This window comes from Filicampus tigris, chromosome 20 (assembly GCF_054856515.1).
Source record: "Filicampus tigris isolate MCC_2025a chromosome 20, RoL_Ftig_1.0, whole genome shotgun sequence".
NCBI lineage: Eukaryota > Metazoa > Chordata > Actinopteri > Syngnathiformes > Syngnathidae > Filicampus > Filicampus tigris.
The window spans coordinates 10969579-10989841 of NC_141236.1; the positions used below are offsets into that span (position 1 = coordinate 10969579).

The 20263-nt window shown below is 47.4% G+C and overlaps 1 protein-coding gene across 10 annotated transcripts in view; it reads right to left on the minus strand.

Annotated features, from left to right (window-relative positions):
- Positions 1-20263, minus strand: part of fam184ab (family with sequence similarity 184 member Ab) — a 28887-nt gene that overhangs the window by 4186 nt on the left and 4438 nt on the right. For 6 of the 10 annotated variants that reach the window (XM_086018595.1, XM_086018594.1, XM_086018593.1 and 3 more), the window contains 20 exons: positions 16058-16177; positions 15230-15388; positions 14920-15159; positions 14757-14840; positions 13953-14204; positions 13326-13461; positions 13041-13222; positions 11573-11758; positions 11296-11418; positions 10973-11134; positions 10762-10883; positions 10223-10373; positions 9272-9484; positions 6800-6953; positions 5346-5473; positions 3945-4129; positions 2650-2796; positions 2058-2175; positions 1491-1595; positions 179-432 (listed from right to left, as the gene is read on the minus strand). In XM_086018595.1, coding sequence (XP_085874721.1) covers positions 179-432; positions 1491-1595; positions 2058-2175; positions 2650-2796; positions 3945-4129; positions 5346-5473; positions 6800-6953; positions 9272-9484; positions 10223-10373; positions 10762-10883; positions 10973-11134; positions 11296-11418; positions 11573-11758; positions 13041-13222; positions 13326-13461; positions 13953-14204; positions 14757-14840; positions 14920-15159; positions 15230-15388; positions 16058-16177 — 3221 coding nt within the window. Of the gene's footprint in view, positions 1-178; positions 433-486; positions 894-1490; positions 1596-2057; positions 2176-2649; positions 2797-3944; positions 4130-5345; positions 5474-6799; positions 6954-9271; positions 9485-10222; positions 10374-10761; positions 10884-10972; positions 11135-11295; positions 11419-11572; positions 11759-13040; positions 13223-13325; positions 13462-13952; positions 14205-14756; positions 14841-14919; positions 15160-15229; positions 15389-16057; positions 16178-16816; positions 16977-19129; positions 19248-19372; positions 19398-20263 lie in introns of those variants that run through there. The other 4 variants (XM_086018601.1, XM_086018602.1, XM_086018596.1 and 1 more) reach the window with 4 other exon arrangements.

A 20263-nucleotide genomic window follows, 5' to 3' on the forward strand; every position in this document is an offset into this window, starting at 1 on the left:
TCGATTTGTCTTTTCTTTCCTCATATAATAACGTCACCCCCTCAAGCCGCCAGAGAAGAGTGCAGGCCAATCAGATGTGGAGGCTCCGTTCTTTGGGCTCATGGAGCTCTGTGATTGGATGATTTCTGACTGGCCGCCGCCCACCGGATCTGAGACGCTCTCGCTACCTCTTTCTCACCTCGTGAACTTCTTGGGTTCTGTGGGAGGGGTCGGCGGCGGGGGAAGAGGTTTGTTGGCGTTCAGCTCGAGGTGATGGAGGAGGAGGGGGGAGTGGGGGAGGGGCTCGAGGCGACCGGGCTGGGCCGGGGGCGGCGGCGGAGGCGGCGGCTGGGGCGGCTGCGGGCCGCCCCCGGAGCCGGCTGCCTCCAGAACCCTGAAACCGGCGGAGCTGCCCAATCTGCTCGCCGCCGCTTTCTCATTCTTTCGCTTTTGCTACACAGAAAGAGAGGAAGGAGGGATCATGGGGGAGAGAGGGGGAGGGGGCGGGGGGAAGGGAGGGTTCAAAGCAAAAAATCAGGGTGTAAATAATCCAAAAAAAGGCTAAATTAATCAGGTAAAGAAAAAAGGGAAAATGAGGAAAGGTCCCAAAGACGCGCAAACGTGATCGTCCCGACGCTGCTCGCTGGGCTTCCGACATCCAAATGGCTTGGAAAGCAAAGTGAGACGGTCAGGAGAGACGCACGCCACACATGCCGACAAAGCACGCACGCACGCACAAAACAAACGACAACAAAACACACAGATACACTTCAATGACGAGCGTGTGGTGGGAAATGACGCTACTCAAAGCCCCAAAGTCGTTTAGGCCGCTCATCGGCATACACGACACGTGAGCGCAAAATGGGTCTTATGAGCGGAAAAAAAGAAGTTTAAACAAATTTAAAAGAGGGAGGCTAAGTCAAGCAAAAAAAAAAAAAGGAGGAAAATTCAGGTTAAAAAGTAAACAAAAAAGTAAAAAGTATAAAGGGAAAAAGGTTTTAAAGAATAAAGAGTAAAAAAAAAAAATACAAGAAAAGAAGAAGTAAGGGGAAAAAAGGATTTAAAGTAAGTATAAAATACCCAACTATTGAAAGTAGAGTAAAATGTATTACAGGTAAAAGAAACTTTAAGTCAAGTAAAGAAGTATCGTCAGTGGCAAGTAACAATAGTAAAGTAGAAATTATTAAAAGTAAATTGTAATGTATTAAAAGTAAAGAAAAAAATGTGTATTCAAATGGAAAAAGTATTAAGACAAATTTTCAAAAGTACTAAAATTAAATAGTAAATATTATAATATAAATATTACAAGAAAGTAAACGGTATCCATTTATAATAAGGAAGTAGTTAGGGTTCGTCAGCAAAAAAAAGTAGTAAAAAAATAAAGTCTAGAAAGCGTTGTAGGAACTTGAAACATTCAAAGTCAGGTTTGTAGCGTGTGAAGTGAAATGCTGAGCGTTCGAGATGGCGCGCTGACGGCCGGGCCGGGCCGGGCCGGGCGGCGTTGCTCCTACCTTGATGAGCGGGTTGATGACGCCAACGTTGGGGCTGGCGTTGAACACTTTGTTGAAGTTGCTCTCTCGGTTGACCAGCTCCAGCTGGTAGAACTTCTTGTCATCCTGCGGCGGCGGCAGCGGCAAGCAAACGGCTCAGTTTTCTCGCCTCAGCTCGACAGATGCCACCGCTGAGACACATGCTGGTGGCTGGCAGAGCTAAGTACACCCCCTAGTGGCACCACTTGGTACTTTCACTGAAGCGGTTGAATTGAGGTGAGGCGGGTATTTATTCCAGTAAGGACGGCAATTGCTCAAATATTTTCCCTGAAGGTAAAAATCAAGTGTTCAATTCAAGCGAGGTGTTTATTAAACACCTTTTTGTTTTAAGGGGTTGTCGAACGGGAAAGGGAGGCGTTTAATCTATTTTAGTCAAATGGAAGTTGATATTGCACCTTTTTGTGGGGATGACTTTTGGGGGGGGATTCCGATTCCAGCTGGTGTCACAGCGCCACCCGTTGCTTTGGCATGCACGTGGCACATTTCATAGATTTTTTTTCTTTTTTTTCTTTGTTTCGGGGGACCTACCACCAGCTTCTTGACCAGCGATTCCCTCTCGGACACCATGTCCTTGAGCTCGGCGATCATCTGCAGGTCTTCGGGGCGGCTTTCCCTGTTCCTGAACTTCTCCTCGGTGCCTTCCAGCCTGTCGCATGCAAAAAAGAAAGAAAGTCAAATCAAAGTGCCGGATGCAATTTATCATCAAGCATTGATCAATAGCCCCGCCTCCCCCTGATGGAAAAAAACATTCAAATTGCTTTCGTCGTAAGAATGACTAGATTGGATTTTCTCTCCACTTTCTGACCAAAATCGATCCATTTGTGTGAAATGTTGTCGTTGTAATTTGTCATGTAAAAAAGCAAACAGTTGATGGCGCTTTAAAAACTCACATTTGACAAGTTTGCCATTTAAATGTCACTCGTACGGAAAAGGCGCAAAAATCCTCAGCGCTGGCCTTTTTAAAATCATATCAAGCATTTGGGGCCAAAAGCATTCATCATGTCCAACGCAACCGCTTTTTCTTTGCGCTTGGACGTTGCCGGGAAACAAAAATGAAAATGTCACTCTCGAGTGCACGCGGCGTATGGACGAGCGGCAACGTGGAGTACGAAGCACGTACAAAATTTGCAGGGCCGAGATCTTATCCTTGAGGACCTCCTGCGCCTTGTTGAAGTCGGCCAACATGTTGTGCGTCTCTCGGCTGTGGATGGCGTTCAGCTCCGACACCTCTCGCTCGTGACGCTTCTGCAGCTCCTGCTCGTGGGCCCTGAACACAAAAGCACAACTTCCGCTAGCTTCGAGCTAAACGCACAACGCCATAAACCGGCTAGCGAATAGCATCGAGAGTCACCCGTTATAACACTTTCAGCGAAGGATATATATGAACACAAATGGTGGAGCAAACATAGACAGACAATGTAACAATAGCCGCCGGTATACATTATTATTTATCCTCTGCGAAAAACACTTACAGTAGTTGCGCAAGTCTTCTTTGTTTGTGTGATGAAGATTGTATCATACGATATATAAGCCGCACACACCAGAGGGAGTCACAATGAATTAAAACTGGTCATTTTTTTTCTATATTCCATTTCAATATGTTTTATGAAATACAATACGGAATAAAGGGCAGCGTATGGATATTGTGAGAAGTAAAATTGTTACGATGCGGTATTCAAGCCAAATATTGTTTGCGATGTATCTCCTCCTAATGTTGTGGAGATGAGGAACGCGAGTCATTTCCTCATCTTCCTCACACTCTGCATTCATTCAATTATTTCATTATTTTCTATTTTTAGCTCTCTGACCGCCTCTCTCACTACACACACACACACACACACACACACACACGCACACACGCACGTGTTACATAATGGACGCATGCTGTGCCGCGCACACGCATTTTAACCGGCAGCAAGATTGATGAAGAATTCCCATCATGCACCAGAAAAGAAGATTCTAGACGCCCGGCACCAGGAATGTCACACACTTAAGATATCCATGATAATTGAAGATAATATCGGCCAGTTAAATTGAGCAGCCGGTTCATCGGTCACTTCCTAATGTGAAGGAGTTATGAGACATAGTGAATGTCTGGGCAAAAAAAAATGTGGTCAGTCAACTATTGCGATTGTGTGCACTCATGTTGGCACTTTTGAGTGACACCGCAACTGTGAATGCTATTGTTAGCCCGTCAATGGCGTTTTGCATTGTGTGTTAGCATTAAGCTAGCTGAAGGTTATGTGGTTGCTTTACACACACGACGCGTGTACTCGGTTTTGTTTGGTTTGACAGCAAAATCGGCAAGATGCTTTTTTTTTGGGGGCCGAAACGGCGTTTTTTTTTTTTTTTTTTTAAGCAAAACGACATTTTGCGCTCGGGCGCAGTCAAGTCGTTTGGCGGGCCGGTGGCTACCTGATCTGCTGGTTGGCCTCGCTGCGTATCTTGAGCACCTCTTTGCCTTTGAACTCCAGCTCCTTGGTGAGGCTGCTGATGTTCTCGTTAAGCGTGTGGATTTGGTGGTCCAGCTGAGCCATGTGCTTCTTCCTGCGCGTCGCCTCCTCCTGCAGCTCGGCCATGCGGCCCAGCAGCTCGCGCTCCTGAACCGCAAAAAGATCGGAAAAGCGCTTCAGTATCGGGTTTTTAAATCTTTCAATATTCATCATTTAAAATATTTACATTAAATAAATCCGAACAGTGAGTTCTGTAAACGACAGATTTGCATCATTTGTAGATTAGGAGATGAGTTTGCACACACCCAAAAAATGTCTGTAAAATATTTTATTTTAATAATAAAATCGTTCACTCTCATTTTTAAAATTGCATTATTTACAAACAATTTCACCGTCATTAATTATCATGTAATTTAAAAAAAATTTAAGTTTATCGGTAAATGTATTGTTTCACTAAATTTACATTATTATTACGACTACATTAATTATCAGGAATTATAGCACTAGTAGAAATAAAATGACAAAATAAAATATTTCAGCTCAGACGTCAATAAATGAAATGAAAACACTAACAATTAAAGAAAAATGAATAAAAAAAAACAAAATCCATCATTTCGTGACCTAAATACAAAGTGAAACGCTTGCAAGAATATTGACGCGTGGATGTGGCGTTAAAAATACAAAAAAAATACAAAAAACGAAAGAGAGCTTTTCAAATGTTTGGTGCGACTTGTTTCCGATGTAATCCAGCAAAATGAAACATGCTAATGAGATTTCCAAGCAGATGTGCTGCCAGATGAGACATCTGCTCGCTCGGATCGGAACCGCTTTGCCTTTTCCTTCCTTTCCGACCCACAAAACATTCATGAGCTCACTTCCTCACATCTTCCCCCGTCCGACTATTTCCCCGCTCCTTTTTTTTTTTCCGCCTCTTTCAAAAATCCCGAGAAAAAGAAGCCTTCAATTATTCATCCGACGAGGACATTCGCCAACTCAAACAGCCTCACCGCGCTGAAAATGGAATTTGAACTCGTTTGCCACCTCATCGAATTTCATCCGATGCAAGGAGTGCATCGTTAAGCTGCGTGTGTGTCGTTGATGAAAACGAAAACGCCTTTAAATAGCTCCAAACGCCCACGCTGCGACAACAACAAAAAAAGGAATCGTGTTGTTTAAAAGCTGTGCGCTCATTCGAATGAACCAAAGAGAGCTCGCTGAGAGCCCGGAGGCCAATTGAACACATTTTACGCAAACGGCATTTGTCCAATTAGCAGCAGGAAAACAAACAAACAAACACACACAACACAAACTTTGAAGGAAAAAAAAGCCTTAAAGGCGCCGCTTGAAAGGTTTTCGATCGCACCTGGAGGCGGGTTTTCTCCGCCGCCTTTTCCACTTCCTTCTTGGCGGCCGTCACTTCCTGTTGGTGGTTTTGTCGCAGGTGCTCGATGGCCGACGCGTGGATGTGGTTCAGCTCCGAGCGAAGAGACGCTAAAAGAAGAGAGAGATGACTTGGGTCAAAGAATGAGCGGCCCCGCCCCCTTCTCAGGTTTCCCGTCATGCTAACTTCTGCTAGCACGGCGATGGCGTTTGGCATTACGTGTTAGCTATAAGATTATATGATGCGTTTTAGGGATTAAATGTACAATATTTCGTTCTACTGGAGAGCGATTGGGTGAGAATCGTAAAATCGGAATGATGGTGTCCCTCGAAGGGCCGCTTTGACGGTGAACCCAAAGAAATGTACGATGGCCTCACATGATCACACGCGCACACGCAGCAAATTGATAAGTCGTTTTGAAAGCTGGAAGCTAGTAAATAGTTTGTTCAACTCTCTTTCAAATTCTTTTCATTGCTCATAAACGCTCGCAATGTCTCATATCGTCGCTGTCACGTGAAAAACACTTATCTCCATTTTTTTTTTTCATTCATTTCCTTATTTTTACATGAATCATGTTTCCACGTTACAGACGTTATCGCATTAAAGTGAAAATTAAAAAAAGTTTCCAAAGTTGGAGAGAAGTGTTTTTCGCATATGTTGTGTTAGCAACACCGTGTCAGTCTTTGTTGATTATGGCGGCGCCAGGTGGACAAAAGCGGTAGTGTTTTGACAAAAGTCAAGCACATTTCCCATGAGCGCGTAGTGTCGTGAAATCCTGAGCTGTCGCTGGCACTTTTGTTTTTTGTTTTGGGGCTTCTGCCATGACACCAGTAACAGTGTGTAGACGTTCGAATCGAATCATGAGTACTTTAGGACATTTGTATTTTTTTTTTTTGTGTGTGCCAGGGTTGCTCCCATCCTCCTCAGAGTTGCTCAGTGCCAGTAAAAAAACGATAAAGACCCCCACGGCATGACAAAAGTCCCATTCAACTACTTGTAAGTCAATGTCTCATCAAAAGAGTTGTGGGGAAAAAAAATGATGAAGGTCGAATTCTTGCCCAGTGCTGCTTTAAAAGAGAAGACAATTTGAAAGCAACTTGTCAAGTTTGCGAGCCACATGATGCGGCCCCCGAACCTTCAGTTTGACACCTGTGCCACAGAGTCGAGAGAGAAGCGCAGAGAAGAAGGGGGGTGGGGGGCTCATAAAAAGGAGGGGAGGCGCGGGCGGCGAGACGAACGGCGGCGGGTGCACCAGCGTGAAGGTGAATGGAGGAACATTGCTCAGCGCTGGCACAATGCGGAATGCACCAGATGTGATTTTTTTTTTTTTTTCAAAAAGGGAAAAAAAAAAATGGGACAGTTCTCAGAGTTTTCAAATGTGTCCGTGTAGTATTGGAGTGTTTGAAAGAGAGCGGAGGCCGCGGTGGGGCGCGTACCCAGCATGGCCTTGCCCTCGTCCTCCAGCTCGAAGCGAAGCGTCTGCAGCTCCTGCTCCGACTGCTGCTTGAGCGTGTCCACGCTGTGGCGGTGGGCCTCGCGCAGCGACTGCAGCTCGGCGTGGTGCTGCTGGCGCAGACGCTCCTCCAGCTCCTGCGCCGGCCGGGGATGCGGGAGAAACAACAACAAGATCGCACTTGTATTAAGTTCATTTTGTCTTCCCTGTTGTCTAGATTTGGGTTGGTCCATATGTGACGGACAATCGAGATTTGAGGTCGTTTAATTACCTGACATGTTCCGGGCGCGTACGTCCGCCTTCATCGGGGTCCTGACTCCGAAACATGTCAGGTAATTAAACGAGCTCAAATCTCGATTGTCTTTTTATAGATGAACCAACCAAAAAAAAAAAAAAAAAAAAAAGTTCGCATCAGCGACGAGCGCGGGCGGCGGTCAGTGGAAATCAAAGCGAGCAAAGATGCGCGCGCGCTCGAGCCGCATTCAGCTTGCTCGGTGGCCTTCGCCGTTGCAATCTTGTTGATTTGCTCTAATTGACCAAGCGTGGATCTTTTTAGCACTTCCAAAAACGCGAACGTCCGTCATCCGTGCGCTTGCCGATCGGGGCGGCAGAGTGATTGAAAGCCTCCCGGAGGTGGAGCGTTCGTACTCAGCACTCTTGCCGCATTCCGATCAGCTTGACTGGAGGTCGGCATTCTTTTCATACCACGGCGGCGTTCCAAACACTTTTATTCATGCCGTCTTTCAAATTGAGACGCGGAAGGAAAGCTTTGATCCGCGGCAAATAATCCCCGTGTGAGATGAGCGAGACGGACGATGAGAACAATGTGGCGGCCGCGCTTCAGGGGGTGTTTTTTTTTTTTTTTTTTTTACGGCTCCCTGGGTGCCACTCACAACACTGCGGCGGCTACTGCACGAAGCGTCAAGGCTAACAGTCGGCTTCTTTCTTTTTTTCTTTCAAGCGCTCACAATTCGAAAGCATTCAAAGATGGAGCATACAGTATATAGCATTACGTATAGTTTGCAAAATGTTATTAGATGAGATTATTGGTTGCCGATTTGGGGGTTGAAGTATACAAAACAAAAAGAAAATCATGTGTTTTTAGTAGGTAAATAGCACTCTATCATATTTTACTTTATAAAAATCTATAAATACTAATAACAGAATTAAATATAATGTAAAAATCAGACAATTTTTGGAAAATGTTTCTCTTCAGTTCACTGAGTTTTGTGCTGCTCCTTGTGCTGTGTGCGTATTGGCCACCTGGGGGCAGTATAATGCGGGCATGGGTATGTACTCTTCAGCAAGTCACGGGTCATTTGAGCCGTTTTTCGCAGAGGATAAAGAATATGTGCATTTGTGTCGTTTCCCATTACGTGTTGGGATTAGGCTAAGGTAGGGGATCATTTGAAATACACAAGCTGGGCGTGACAAAAACAGCAAAAAGACAAGAAAAATCCTCATCTGATTTTGAAAAAAAGTCGGGCCGCTCGTATTTCAAGGCAGCAGTGTATTGTATTTATGGAATGTAAAATTGCGCAAAGGGGCTCGTTGCAAGTTTTTTCCTGGCGGCCGTTTGACGAGTGGAGCCAATTTGTGCCATCGGTTGAACTCGTGACGAGCCGGGCGGCCGTCAATGGCCAATCGCCAGCGGTGGCGCGGCCCTCGCCTCATCGCTTCCCCGCGGGGACTTTGTCCTGCCATTCCACTTAACGATGACGAAGCAAGCCGGGCAATTTGGCGTCTGCGTCGGTGAGCCAAGCGTGTGGGAGGCACGAGAAAAAAAAGGTGTTTTATTTATTGCTCCTCTTCCGGAGCCGCGTAATGACGTTTGCATCAAATAAGAAGTAGAAATAAGGATTTGTGCCGTTCGTGACTCACTGCACATTTTGAGATGATAATAGAATAAAAGGAAGGCCGCCTTTTCCCGACCGCAAGCTTTTTATATAATTACAGCTGTTGACGCAACATGATGGGGCTGGACTATTTTTGATTCGGGGATGGGGGTGGAAACAATTGAAAATGAATGAGTCAAATTTAAGTGAAATCATAAAGATGGATTTGTTGTTTGTTTGCATGATGTCCTGCTTCTTGTGGTATTTTTTTTTTTTTTAGCTTTTTCTATCCACTACAGTTTACTATATAAAAAAATCCGAAATAGGATTGTGGTTCTGCAGATTTTTTTTGCAGTTAACAACAAAAATTTGTGTTGAAGTCTCATTTAGATTGGGTGTAATTCCTATTTCCAGCACTAGACGGCGGCATGTATTTAGTTTGAGTAGTTGCAGTTGAAACTGATTGAATATCATTTTTTTGACGCCAAGAGAAAGTGTGGGTTTATTTTGGAATCATCCGAAATCAAAATGATTATTTTTTTTTTTGTAATGATTTTTTTTTATTTTGGGAGGCCAACCGCTGATTAGCTTCCCGAGGCGGCGGCGGTCGCGGCGGGCACCTTGATATCCCGTTGGCGCGCGTGCTCGGCGTCCCGCAGGGCGCAGCACTGCGCCTCGTGCAGCCGCTGGTGTCGGCGCTGATGCTCCGTCTGCAGCTCGTCCAGCTGCGTGCGCAGGTGCTCGCGCTCCTGGCTGAACTGCTGCTGGAGCTGCTGCAGGGACGACTGCGACTGCGACAGCTGCATCTCCAGACTTTGCTTCAGCAACGAGATCTAGACACAAAACGTTCGATGTCATTTTGCAAACGCGAGACGGCTGTAATGCCAAAAGGGAAACGACGTGCGGTCTCCATTCCCAGATCATCCACTTTCTTTTTTTTTCCCCGGTATTGTTTCAGAGCGGAAGGGGCCGCGCATTGCTAATTCATCAGCACTTGAAACGCGACTAAGAATACAACCGAAAAGATGGATTGTGTCACAACACGCACGCACACTCAAGTGGCTTGTGGCCCAAATTTGGAGAATGTGCCGTGACTAAGACGTGAGTCACACACAGTGTCACACACCGTGTCACACACACGCACGCCCACACACGGAGAGCTAGCGTTAGCATTAGCAGCACAGACAAGTACACCAACAGACCCATGCACAATAGCTGAAAACACGGACAATACATTAAAAAAAACAATTGCAAATCTTTTACCCCTCCCCACAGCCCACACACACTTTAAATTAAAAAAAAAATTAAATTCCTGTCAAGGAAGGAAGGAAGGAAGCTCATCGTTCTTGTTGTTTTCACCACCCTGCCTTTTTTCTTACCGTATTGATTTTATTTGTGTGTTGCTCTGCTGTGGTGGAAGATGCAAGTGACTTTTTTCCAAGGCAAAGTGCAGTTGAACGCTGATCTTTTCAAAAGTGATTTTGACACGGGAGCGCCGTGGCGGTAAAAGGAGCGCCGGCAAACGATTTCGGCTTTGTGAAGGCGGGCGAGCGAGCGATGGTGAGGCGCACCTGTTCCAGCAGGTCGTCCACTTTCCTCTGCCAGCCGTCTCGGGAGTTGCTCATCTCCTGCTCCTTGTTGTGGGCCAGCTGGCTCAAGGCGGCCGCTTTGTCCGCCTCGTGCGCTTCGCGCAGCTCCTCGCGCAGCTTCTTGCATTCTTGCCTGCACCAAAACAAGCAAATGCGAGACGTCATCTCTCCAACGACCCGTCCAAACCTCCATCGTGGATCCGTCCACGCGACAACCGAGCACACCCCGCGTCCATCTACCAATTCATCCAACGGTCATCCAGCCGCCATCAATCCTTGCATCCGCTCATCCGACAATCTAACATTCATCCATCCACAAATCACAGCCATCCATCCCTTTCAGCTCATTTTGTTGGTGCTCATGTTTTCCTTGCCTTCAGTCTGACATTTTGCCACCTCTCAAAATGACAACAAATTTGTTTTGTTTTTTTTCTTGAAAAGTCATTTGCCAAATGCCATTTCCATGCCACACACGCTTCTGTGCGCACACATACACGTGCGTGTGCATGTGTGCGTGTCACCTGAGGGTCTCCGTCCACTTGAGTTCCAGCTCCAAAGCCATCTTATCCATCTTATGCTTCTCTTCTTCTTTGGTGCTGATCACTTTGGCTTCATGTTGACGTGTTTGGACCTCCAGCTCGCCCTGACACACCCACACACACACACACACACACAAACGAAGGGGATTATCACTTGTCCCCGAATGCGGCTTGCAAGGTGCGTGGCAGTCACCTGCAGGGCGGTGAGCAGGTTGCTGGTCTCCCTCAGTCGCCCCCTGGTGGCGTCCAGCTCCTCCAGCAGTTTGTCCTGCGCCTGCTTCATGGTGGCCATCTGGCCCTCGGCCACGCCCATTTCCTTCTCGCCGCGCTCCGCCTCCTCCTGCAGACGCCGCACCTGACGCACGTTCGCGAGGGAGGGAGGCCAACCGATTGAGGCGAAACCACCACCCGAACTTGAAGTCCTAATGAACCTTTTTTTTGTGTGTGTGTTTGTTGTCAAATCCTAACCCAACTTTGAATCTGCAACCCTTGTTTGAAATACCGAGAGTCGCTCACCTGGTGGTGGGCGGCGTCCAGCTTGGCGCTCATCTCCTCTCGGAGCTGCTCCAGCTGCTGCAGCAGAACGCTCCTCTGCTCCTCCAGCGTGTGGCGCTCTCGCTCAAACTGCTGCTCCAGCTCCTGCGCGCATTTTGAGGCAACTGTCAAAAGCCGCTAGCAAGCGGAAGCCTCTCTAACGGCTGCATTTAAATGCGAAATCACCGCCGTCCGTATGCGCGGGAAAGCGCTGGTCGCCATGACGACGGGCTACGGCGCTAAGCGGGGCGCAACTCACAGCCAAGAGTCTGTTTTTGTCCTTCTCCGCTCCACTGAGCGCGTTGTCCAGCGCCGCCCGATGCTTCTTGGCCGCGTCGTCCAGAAGCCGGGCCTGGTTCTCCTTGCTCTGGCCGCTCTCCTCCTCGTAGCGGCCGCGCAGGCCGCTCATGTCCTTCTCGTGAGCCGCCTTCTCCTCGCGTAGCGTCTGCCAAAACACACGCACGGCCTGACACCGGCGCCGTATGCTGCGCCGCTCCGCCATCTTGACGGCGATTACGAGCGAGCGCGCCAGGAGTCGCCCGCCGCCTCCCGAAAGACTCTTGGTGAAGCAGCACGCGGCTCGTGTCCCTGGTTATCGTCGCGAGCTCTGTTTGAACCGCAGACGAGCGCGGCAGCGGCTGTGTACGTTGTTAGTTGTAGCCAGCTGACGTTTTTTTTTTACACTTTGGGCCGCTCTGCAGAATTGCAACGATTGTTTCTGTCGGGTGTTTGGCTCACTCGCATTGATCGGGCCCTTCCGTCAGCGCCTCCCGCAGGACGAGGCGGCGGCAAATGTCAGCGCCAGCGGGCCGACAAAGGCAACATGAAGCCGCCACACTTGACATTCGGTCGACATCGGGGACGCTTCACGCGACCTTTTGACAAAGAGCGTTTTTTTTTTTCTCCCCCCCCCCCCCCCTCAAGACTGGCAAATCGGCGCATTGGCGACATTTTGTCGCAGTCGCCTCGCACCAGCCCAAACTTTTTTGGTTGACTTGTTGCTCAAATGGGACTGAAAACGCCGCTTGAAGGTGTGCACGAGTCACATTTGACTTTCTTTTTATTTACTTCTTGTGAGTCTGGTGCCATACTTGGAATTAGGGCTTGTTATCATTCCGATTCAAATCAACATCACAATATAATTGGGTGCAATTTGCAAAGTGCAAAAGTCCCCATGTTGAGTGTGTGACAGGTAAAGATGAAAATTTGAAGGTTGGTTGCACATTCCGTACTGACAACAAAGTGTTATCTAGCTTCAAAACAAACAATCGTCAAAGCGGTGACTAATGATGATGACGATGTCCCTGATTTTTTTTTTTGTTATATTTATAAAGCATGTACATCATAATAAATAATATTTTTTATATTTATGTGTCTAGTTTAGAAAGACTTTTTTTTTTTTTTAAATAAAAAGCATAAGTAGACAATTTAAACATGACTGTAAAAAATGCACATTTGTGGTCAAAACTAGTTGTCATTTTTATGTTAAGTGGCTTGTTGGCATCTGCTGATGAAGTCACCAATCAAGTCATCGAACTTAATCATCACAAAAGTCACTTTTCCGAGGTAAGTGTGGCCCAAAAGACCAAAACCTTGTCGTATAATAAATCTGATATTGTAATACACATGCGAGTATTGTTTTTGTGTCTAAAAAAAAAAAAAGCCTATTAAATCGCAATGGCAATATTTCGTGGATAATTTCGCGTCAGGCCTCCATTTTCTCGCACCTTGTGCAGCGAGAGCAGCTGCTGCTTGTGGCGGTCTTCCAGCGCTCGGCTCTGCCCTTGAAGCGCCTCGCGTTCCTCCTCCAGCCGCAGCACTTTGTCCTTCAGGCGGCTGCGCTCGTTGTCCAGGTCGCGCACGGCCGCCTCCTGCGTCATCTGGGTGGCCTGCAGGCTGCTGATCTGACCTGACGGGCGGGCGGGCGGGCGGCGGTCGACAAAAGAGCTCAACAACCTTTGTGGTGTTTTCTCGTCTTCTCGACGGGGGAGGGCGGCGGAGGGGAGGCTTACTGGCTTTGAGGAGGATCTCGGTGGCCTGCTGCTGAACTCGATCGCGGGCCGCCTCCAGCTCGCACTCGGCCTCCTTTTGGCGGATCTCCACGATCTCAGAGTTCTGCGTCACCTCGTCCAGCTGCTTGCTCAGCTCCTGGCGAAGTGACAAAATCCCAAATTAAGTCACGTTTTCCATTTTGCATTTTCCATCCATCCCAAAAAAGAAATTAACATAAGTTTTTGAGATTTGTGATCATGATGGCGATCATTTCTGGATTAACTCAAATCAATATTTTCTTATTGTTCTTTTTTTTCCGCCGCTAAAGGAAGAATCATATAGATTGGTTTTTTTGAAGATTTTGATGGGGTTTTTGGGGATGCATTATGATTATTATTATTATTATCAATGAGAAACCCCATGGCTAGACAGGCTAAGGAATAGCATCTACGTGGCCGTGTTGAAACGCTTTGAACACAAACAGTGCAGCAACACATGTAGAGAGACAACATGGCAATAACTCCCATAATACATAAACATATATTCTTTATCCTCAGCAAAAACGACTAATATCACTGCAGTTATATTGCGTTAAGTGACTTACAATAGTTGTGGAAGTCATATTTGTGTCGTCGCGCGCTACTCGCCTTGACGGCGCTCTCGGAGGTGGCGAGCGAGGCCTGCAGCTTGTGCGAGCGCTCGCGGTGTTCGCGCGCCTCGTCGCTGACGCGGGCCAGCTCGGTGCGGAGCTTGCCCAGCGTCTTCTGCAGCGCCGCCTCCTGCGTCTGGAACTCGCGGCGCAGCTCGGCCTCGGTGCGCTTCCACGCCAGGAGGTTGTCGGCCGTCAGCTGCTGCGTCCGCTTCATGGCCTCCAGTTCGCGCTCGTAGAAGGCCTGAGCCTGCCAAGAAGAAAAAAAACCAACGCACGGCAATCGAGCCAATGGTGTCCTAACGCTTCTATTGGACATTATTGCCTCTGCCAATGAATGCAAATCTATTTTTCTGAAATTTCTCTCCCCCCTAAAAAAACGAATAAAATGTCAATTAAATTTAAAAAAAAAAGTTTAAAAATTAAATCTAAAAAAACAAAATATATTTTTAATAAAAAAAATAGAATTGCATCAGGAGCGGAGTGACTGCCCACCTAGTGAGATTCATGAAAAAAACATATACTTCTACATTTTTTGTAAATTATTTCGTTGAATATGAAGAATGGCATAAAAGTGATCGTCGGCGGAAGATCCGAACTTCATATTAATCAGTTTTGTCATTTTATGTGGATATACGATGTGTCGGGACGGGACGATTGTGCTCAGCCAGAGAAATATTTGGGCCCACCCTGATTTTACCACGAAGCCACCTTGTGGCTCCACCCCTGAAATGCATTCATCGGCTGTTCAACAATCGGAATTATTGACATTTTAAGAGAAAGTAAAAACTAAAACTTGTACCTTGCTGAGTTTGGCCTCATACTCGTCCACCAGTCTCTTCTTGTCCTGCTTGAGTTCTTCCACTCGCTCCGTCAGAGAATCCACCTGAGGAGCGAAGAAAAGCCACTCAGCGTCCGAGCGGGAGCTGCCTCGTCCGGCTGACATTTGCGTCGGCGGCGCGCACCTCGGCTTTGTGGAGCTGGCCCAGCTTCTCTTGGTCTTTGCTGTAGTTGGCGTTGTGGCTCTGGTGGCTGCGCAGGAGCTCCTGGACCTCCTGCCGGTGTTGGCCCTTCAGCTCCTCCAGCGCCGCCTTCTTCTCCTGCTCGAACTGCGCCTGCGCCTGGCCGAAGGTGCGCAGCTTCTCCTCGAACGAGCGCCGCATCTCCTCCACCTCGCGCGACATGGACACCACCCGCTGCGTGTGCTAAGGGACAAAGTCGCAAGGTCAACTCCTCCGCTCGCCCGTCGGGCGTCTTCCCCAGGAGACGGCATACCTGAGCCTCCGTGCACAGCTGCAGGTCCTCCACCCTCTGCCGGTAGTTGTCAAACTCGGCCAGCGCCTGCCTCTTCATCCTCTCGTGCAGCTCCATGGACTCCTCCAGGGACTGGATGCGTCGCTTCAGGTCTATCTCGTCGCTGATCTTGCTCTTGTACTGCGGAGGGAATCCCCCCCAAAAAAAAAAAAAAAAAACAAGAAAAAGCATGACGGCGTCAGCGCGCAGCTCGACCGGGACTACTTTCTCTGTCAACAAACAGACGGTCACTGGAGATTTGGATTGGCCCAGCCGGGCTGCCTAAACGGGCAGCCAAAAAGGGTGGAAACAGGAAGCGACTCGCTGACTGGCCTCATGTGTGGCTATCAATGAGAGCGTGTTGCCTCGGGCGGCGTCTCGAAGCAATGTCGATTACGCGATGAATCGGAGCCGTTTTCTGCCTAGATGGGCAGCCGCAGGGATGGAGAGAGGAATCCGACCGCTTCACTGCTCAATCTAACATGTTTGAATCTCTAAGACTGGCTTGCGGAGGGCCTATTGCTAAACGGGCTGCCAAATGGATGGGAAGTGGACGTCAATTCGTCCACTGATGGAACATGCGCGTTTTTAACGGATGAAGCAGTTTTGTGTCCTGCTACCGGCATTGTCTTGAAGCGATGGAGGAGGCGTGAAGCGGCACCAAGCTGAGGGCCAAATGCGTGAGACAAAAAAACACGACGTTTGCAACAAATCGCCGGCCCGACCAGGCGCATTGTGGTAATGATCATCTGCTGCACTTTTTAATTTAAAAAAAAAAAAAAGAAAAAGAAATGTAGTGTTGTGAGCTACCTGTAAAATCTTCTCCCTGGTCTCGGAGAGGATCTGCTGCACCTCCTCCTCGTGAGCCTCCTTCAGGGTGGCGATGGCCGCCTCGTGCTCGTCGTTCTTGGTGTTGAGCGCGTAGATCACCTGCATGAAAACAATCGCGGCTGAAACGTGGACAATTCTCTGCGTTTTGGATTCAAAAATGACCAAAATAATGTCCATTTTTGAAAAAAAGATGAAAAAAATGTAAAATAACACTTTGTAGAAACACATGCAATTGTTGTACTTTGATTAGCCTGCGATTGGCTGGCGACCAATTCGGGGCGTACCCGGGATGTTTCATTGAACAAAATAAACTAAATATGGAAAATGCTTTAAAAAAAAAAAAAAAAAACTATATGTGCTACGTGATTTTTCTTTTCCCTGAGACGAATTTGCGAGCGCGGCGATCACATTTTAATCCGCCGGCAGCGCTAGCTAATCAGGGAGACGGACGCGGGTGGGATGTCGCCGCATGGATGCACTCGGGAACGGAGGCGCTCTTCCCGGCGTGGGAGAAGGAAGAAAAAGAACAAGCGGCAGCCGAGCCCGGGCTTAACACACTAAGATGATGTGTGCTCGACTTTCTAATTTCATGCCACTGCTAGCTTGACTTCCGCACAAACGCGCACACAATTAGCCGGACTGGCGCGGACATCAGGATGCTTTCACTTGACTTTTAACTGGCGCAGTAAGTTATTAGAATCATTCAATCACAATAACGTGAATTAAATAATGGCTGACGTTTTCTTCGCCGCGCCTCCATCGACTGGATGCAAAAAACAAAAAAAAAAAAAAAAGAACAAACGACTGAAGCAAAGAATAAATCAACCAACCAACCAACAGACAAACTTAAGAACAAACTCACAAAGGAACGAACCAAAGAACAAAGCAACCAAGAGGATCAAAGACTAAAACAATAAGGCAGTCAAGAAAGAACCAAACCAGACTAAACCGCAGGGCAAAGAAACAAACCAGCCAACAAAAGTTTTCAAAAGAAGAACAAACCAACAAAGGAAAGCAACCGCCCACTCGATATGTCAAAGAACGAATAATCGATCAAACTTGACCGATCTAACCAAGAAATACCGTTTTAGTAGCCTAGCTAAAAAAAATGCTAAACCATACTGTTAGCCCAAAAAAGAAGAGACATTTTCTGATAAAAAAGTTCCCAAATACATCCCGAAGACTTTGCGTGACGTTTGAGACGACGTCAAGACGCCGTTCGGCCGCGGCGACCTTGGCCAACTTGCATTTGAGAAATGTTTGGCATTCTCGCTAAGCTCAGGTCGCCAACGCGATGATGACTGGAGGACACTTCCAAAGTTTTGGGGTCATTTTCGTTGTTTTCCAAAGCTGATAAAAGTCCATCTGGAAGACTTGGCCCGCCGTCTGCCTCCACAGGCTCGGAGTATTTTTAGAGCTGAGTGGGAAGACTGTAATTACCTGCAGCACGGACAGGTAAGGCGGGGGAGTGAACGACTGGGGGGAGTGGGTGGGGGAGGGGGTTTAAATACTCTGTCTTCCACACTCGCGCACACTTTTAACACCGTATTCGGCTCGGTTTCCACGGCAACTGGACACAGCCGCCTGCGTGGGGAGCCAACCGCTTGATGAAGTGGACGTCAAACCAAGTGAAAAGTGAGGCGGACGTGACAAAGAACACGTTTGGGAGCAAGACATTGACGCGGCCGCCGTGTTGGTCGCCGCTCGGCTTGAAGCTTGAGCCGCCAGCTCAATGGCTGGAAATTATACAGCCGTGAAAATGAGCTCCTGAAGCGGGAAAACCACAAAGCAACAAACAAATAAATCAGATCAGTCGAGCTGATGAAAAAGTGAAGCAACCAAGACTCAAGCGATCAACTAGCAAGCCCACCCAAATTGACAGACGGATACAATATTTGTATTGACTAAAAACGGCATAATTATGACATTTTTATTATTTATTATTATTAAATTATGTTTGAATTTATGTTTCATTGTGGTTTTATTTTATTCTATTGGTTTTTATGGAATATTTAGAATGGCATAATTGTGGTGGTCTAAGGAAGATCTGAACTCCATATTCAGTTTGTCATTTTATTTGAATACACGATGCGTCGGAACAGTAACGGAAAAAAAAAAAAAAAAAAAACACAGAGCACCGAGTGAACAAGCCAACTGACAAACGAACCAAAGACGGAGGAAAGAACCAAGGAGCCGAGCGGCGAGCAAAGCGACCAACAACAGACCGCGGCATGGCTCGGATGCTAGCGCGGTCGTGCGTTGGGAGTTGCGTCCGTTTTTTTTTTACAAATCCGATGGCACCCGTAATAAATCAATTTAAAACTGGGTCCAAATCAAAAGAAACATGCGTCAAAGTTGACCATTTCTCTCATTTTGAAATGTTGGAGGACTTCACTTACTTTGGAGAACTATATGGAGCTACAGTTGAAGTTTTCATTGAACTTTTTAAGACATGCTGACGACTTTGGGTGCTCCCTGAACCCTTTGTTTGGATATTGTCAAAAACGTATCGTAATAATAATAATAATAAAAAAAATGAGGAAAGTCTGATAAATTGTGCTGAAACGCATTTCAACAAAGTTATGAGTTTTATTTTTTTTATTTTGACGCCAATATTTTCCTTTTTATTGCAAACGAATATTCAAGTATCAGTTACCGGCCTACTAAAAATGGCCCTGAAAAAAGCATACGGGTCTATCCCAGGAACTGTTTTGCTTTCAGGTGCATGTAGTCAACTCCAATGATGGTGCACTTGGAAAGCATTTTGGCTTTTGTCCCATTAGGACCACAACAACAATTTGAATTTGGAAAGGATGGGTTTTTTTCTCGGGGGCGGGGGGGGTGGTAAATGTCAGCCAAAAATTCTACGTGTGTCATTTTGCATACGCAACATCAGAGCGTTAATGGAGCATCTGGCCACACGTCCACCACGCAAGTGTGTTTCGTGGCTTTTTTTTTTTTTTCCTTTTTCCGCCCGAGTGGCTGCTTTTGCTTCCGCCTCTGCTGCCGCGCTGCTGCTGCTGCTATGCAAAATCAGGTCAGATGACTCACCAGCGGCGTGCTGCTCAAAGCTACAAATCTTTAATCCACCCTCGGCCCGATGGCATGATGTCACCGCCCGCCCGCCGCAAAAGGCCGTAATTCACCGAGGACACTTCATTAGGCACACCTGCAATGAGTCAATACAAGATTGGTGCGCTGGAAAGCGCGGACTCGTGAGTGGTGACGCCTTCACCGGGCAAAGTGTCGCCTTTTCGCGGCAGCGCCAATGGCGGTTCAGGGCTGCGTGTGTACCTAATGAAGCGACCTCTTTTGCTTCTCTCATCAGCGAGAGTCGACCATTTCTCCTCTCCGGCGGTCTCTTCTTGCTAACTGGCGGTGAGACAAGGAGTGCAACGCACGCACGCACGCACAGAACACACACACGTGCGGGTCGAACATCTTGGACTGGTTGCCAGCCAATCGGCAGGCACGTAGGGACAAATGATAATTTTCGCCTAATTTAGAGTCTGCGATGAGGCTAACAGTTTTGTAACGTGGTCGCTAGCGCCAGGGAGAACATGCAGATAGTGGAAGGCCCGAGATTCAAACTCGCAACTTCTCGACCACTAGGGCGCCCTCTATGTAGAGAAGGCGAAAATATTCATTCAAGCTATTTCCTCTATTTCCTCAATGACTCTGCCTTGGTCAAATCACACCAAAGGCTTTTTATTTTGCTTTTTTGTTTTTTCTTAACTGGTGGCGCCAAGTACATGCGACATCACAGTCAAATGTCGTATCGCGGCGTTGAAAAGGGGCCGAAGCAGCCAAGTCTGACACGTCGCACATCATCACAACGGACTCAAGTCAGGAGCAGACGGCAGGAATGCGCATGACGAGGAAGAACCGCACAGCTTGTCAAAGGCGCACAGGCGGCCGCACGACACGCGCGCGCACACACACACACTGACTTCCATTAGCGCTGCCATCAGTTTCCATTGACACTGCGTGGCCTGCAGCCTTCATGTTTTGTGTGTCATCATATGCTGCATTTTATCAGTTCACAAAACGCCAGCCGGAGATAAACCGGCTGCACTCAGCGGAGGTGGGCGGGCGGGGGTGTTGGCTCACAAAAACACTGCTTCTACAGAGCCAGCAGTGCTTTATTTTCTATTCTAAAAAAAAATATATATATATCTTTTTTTT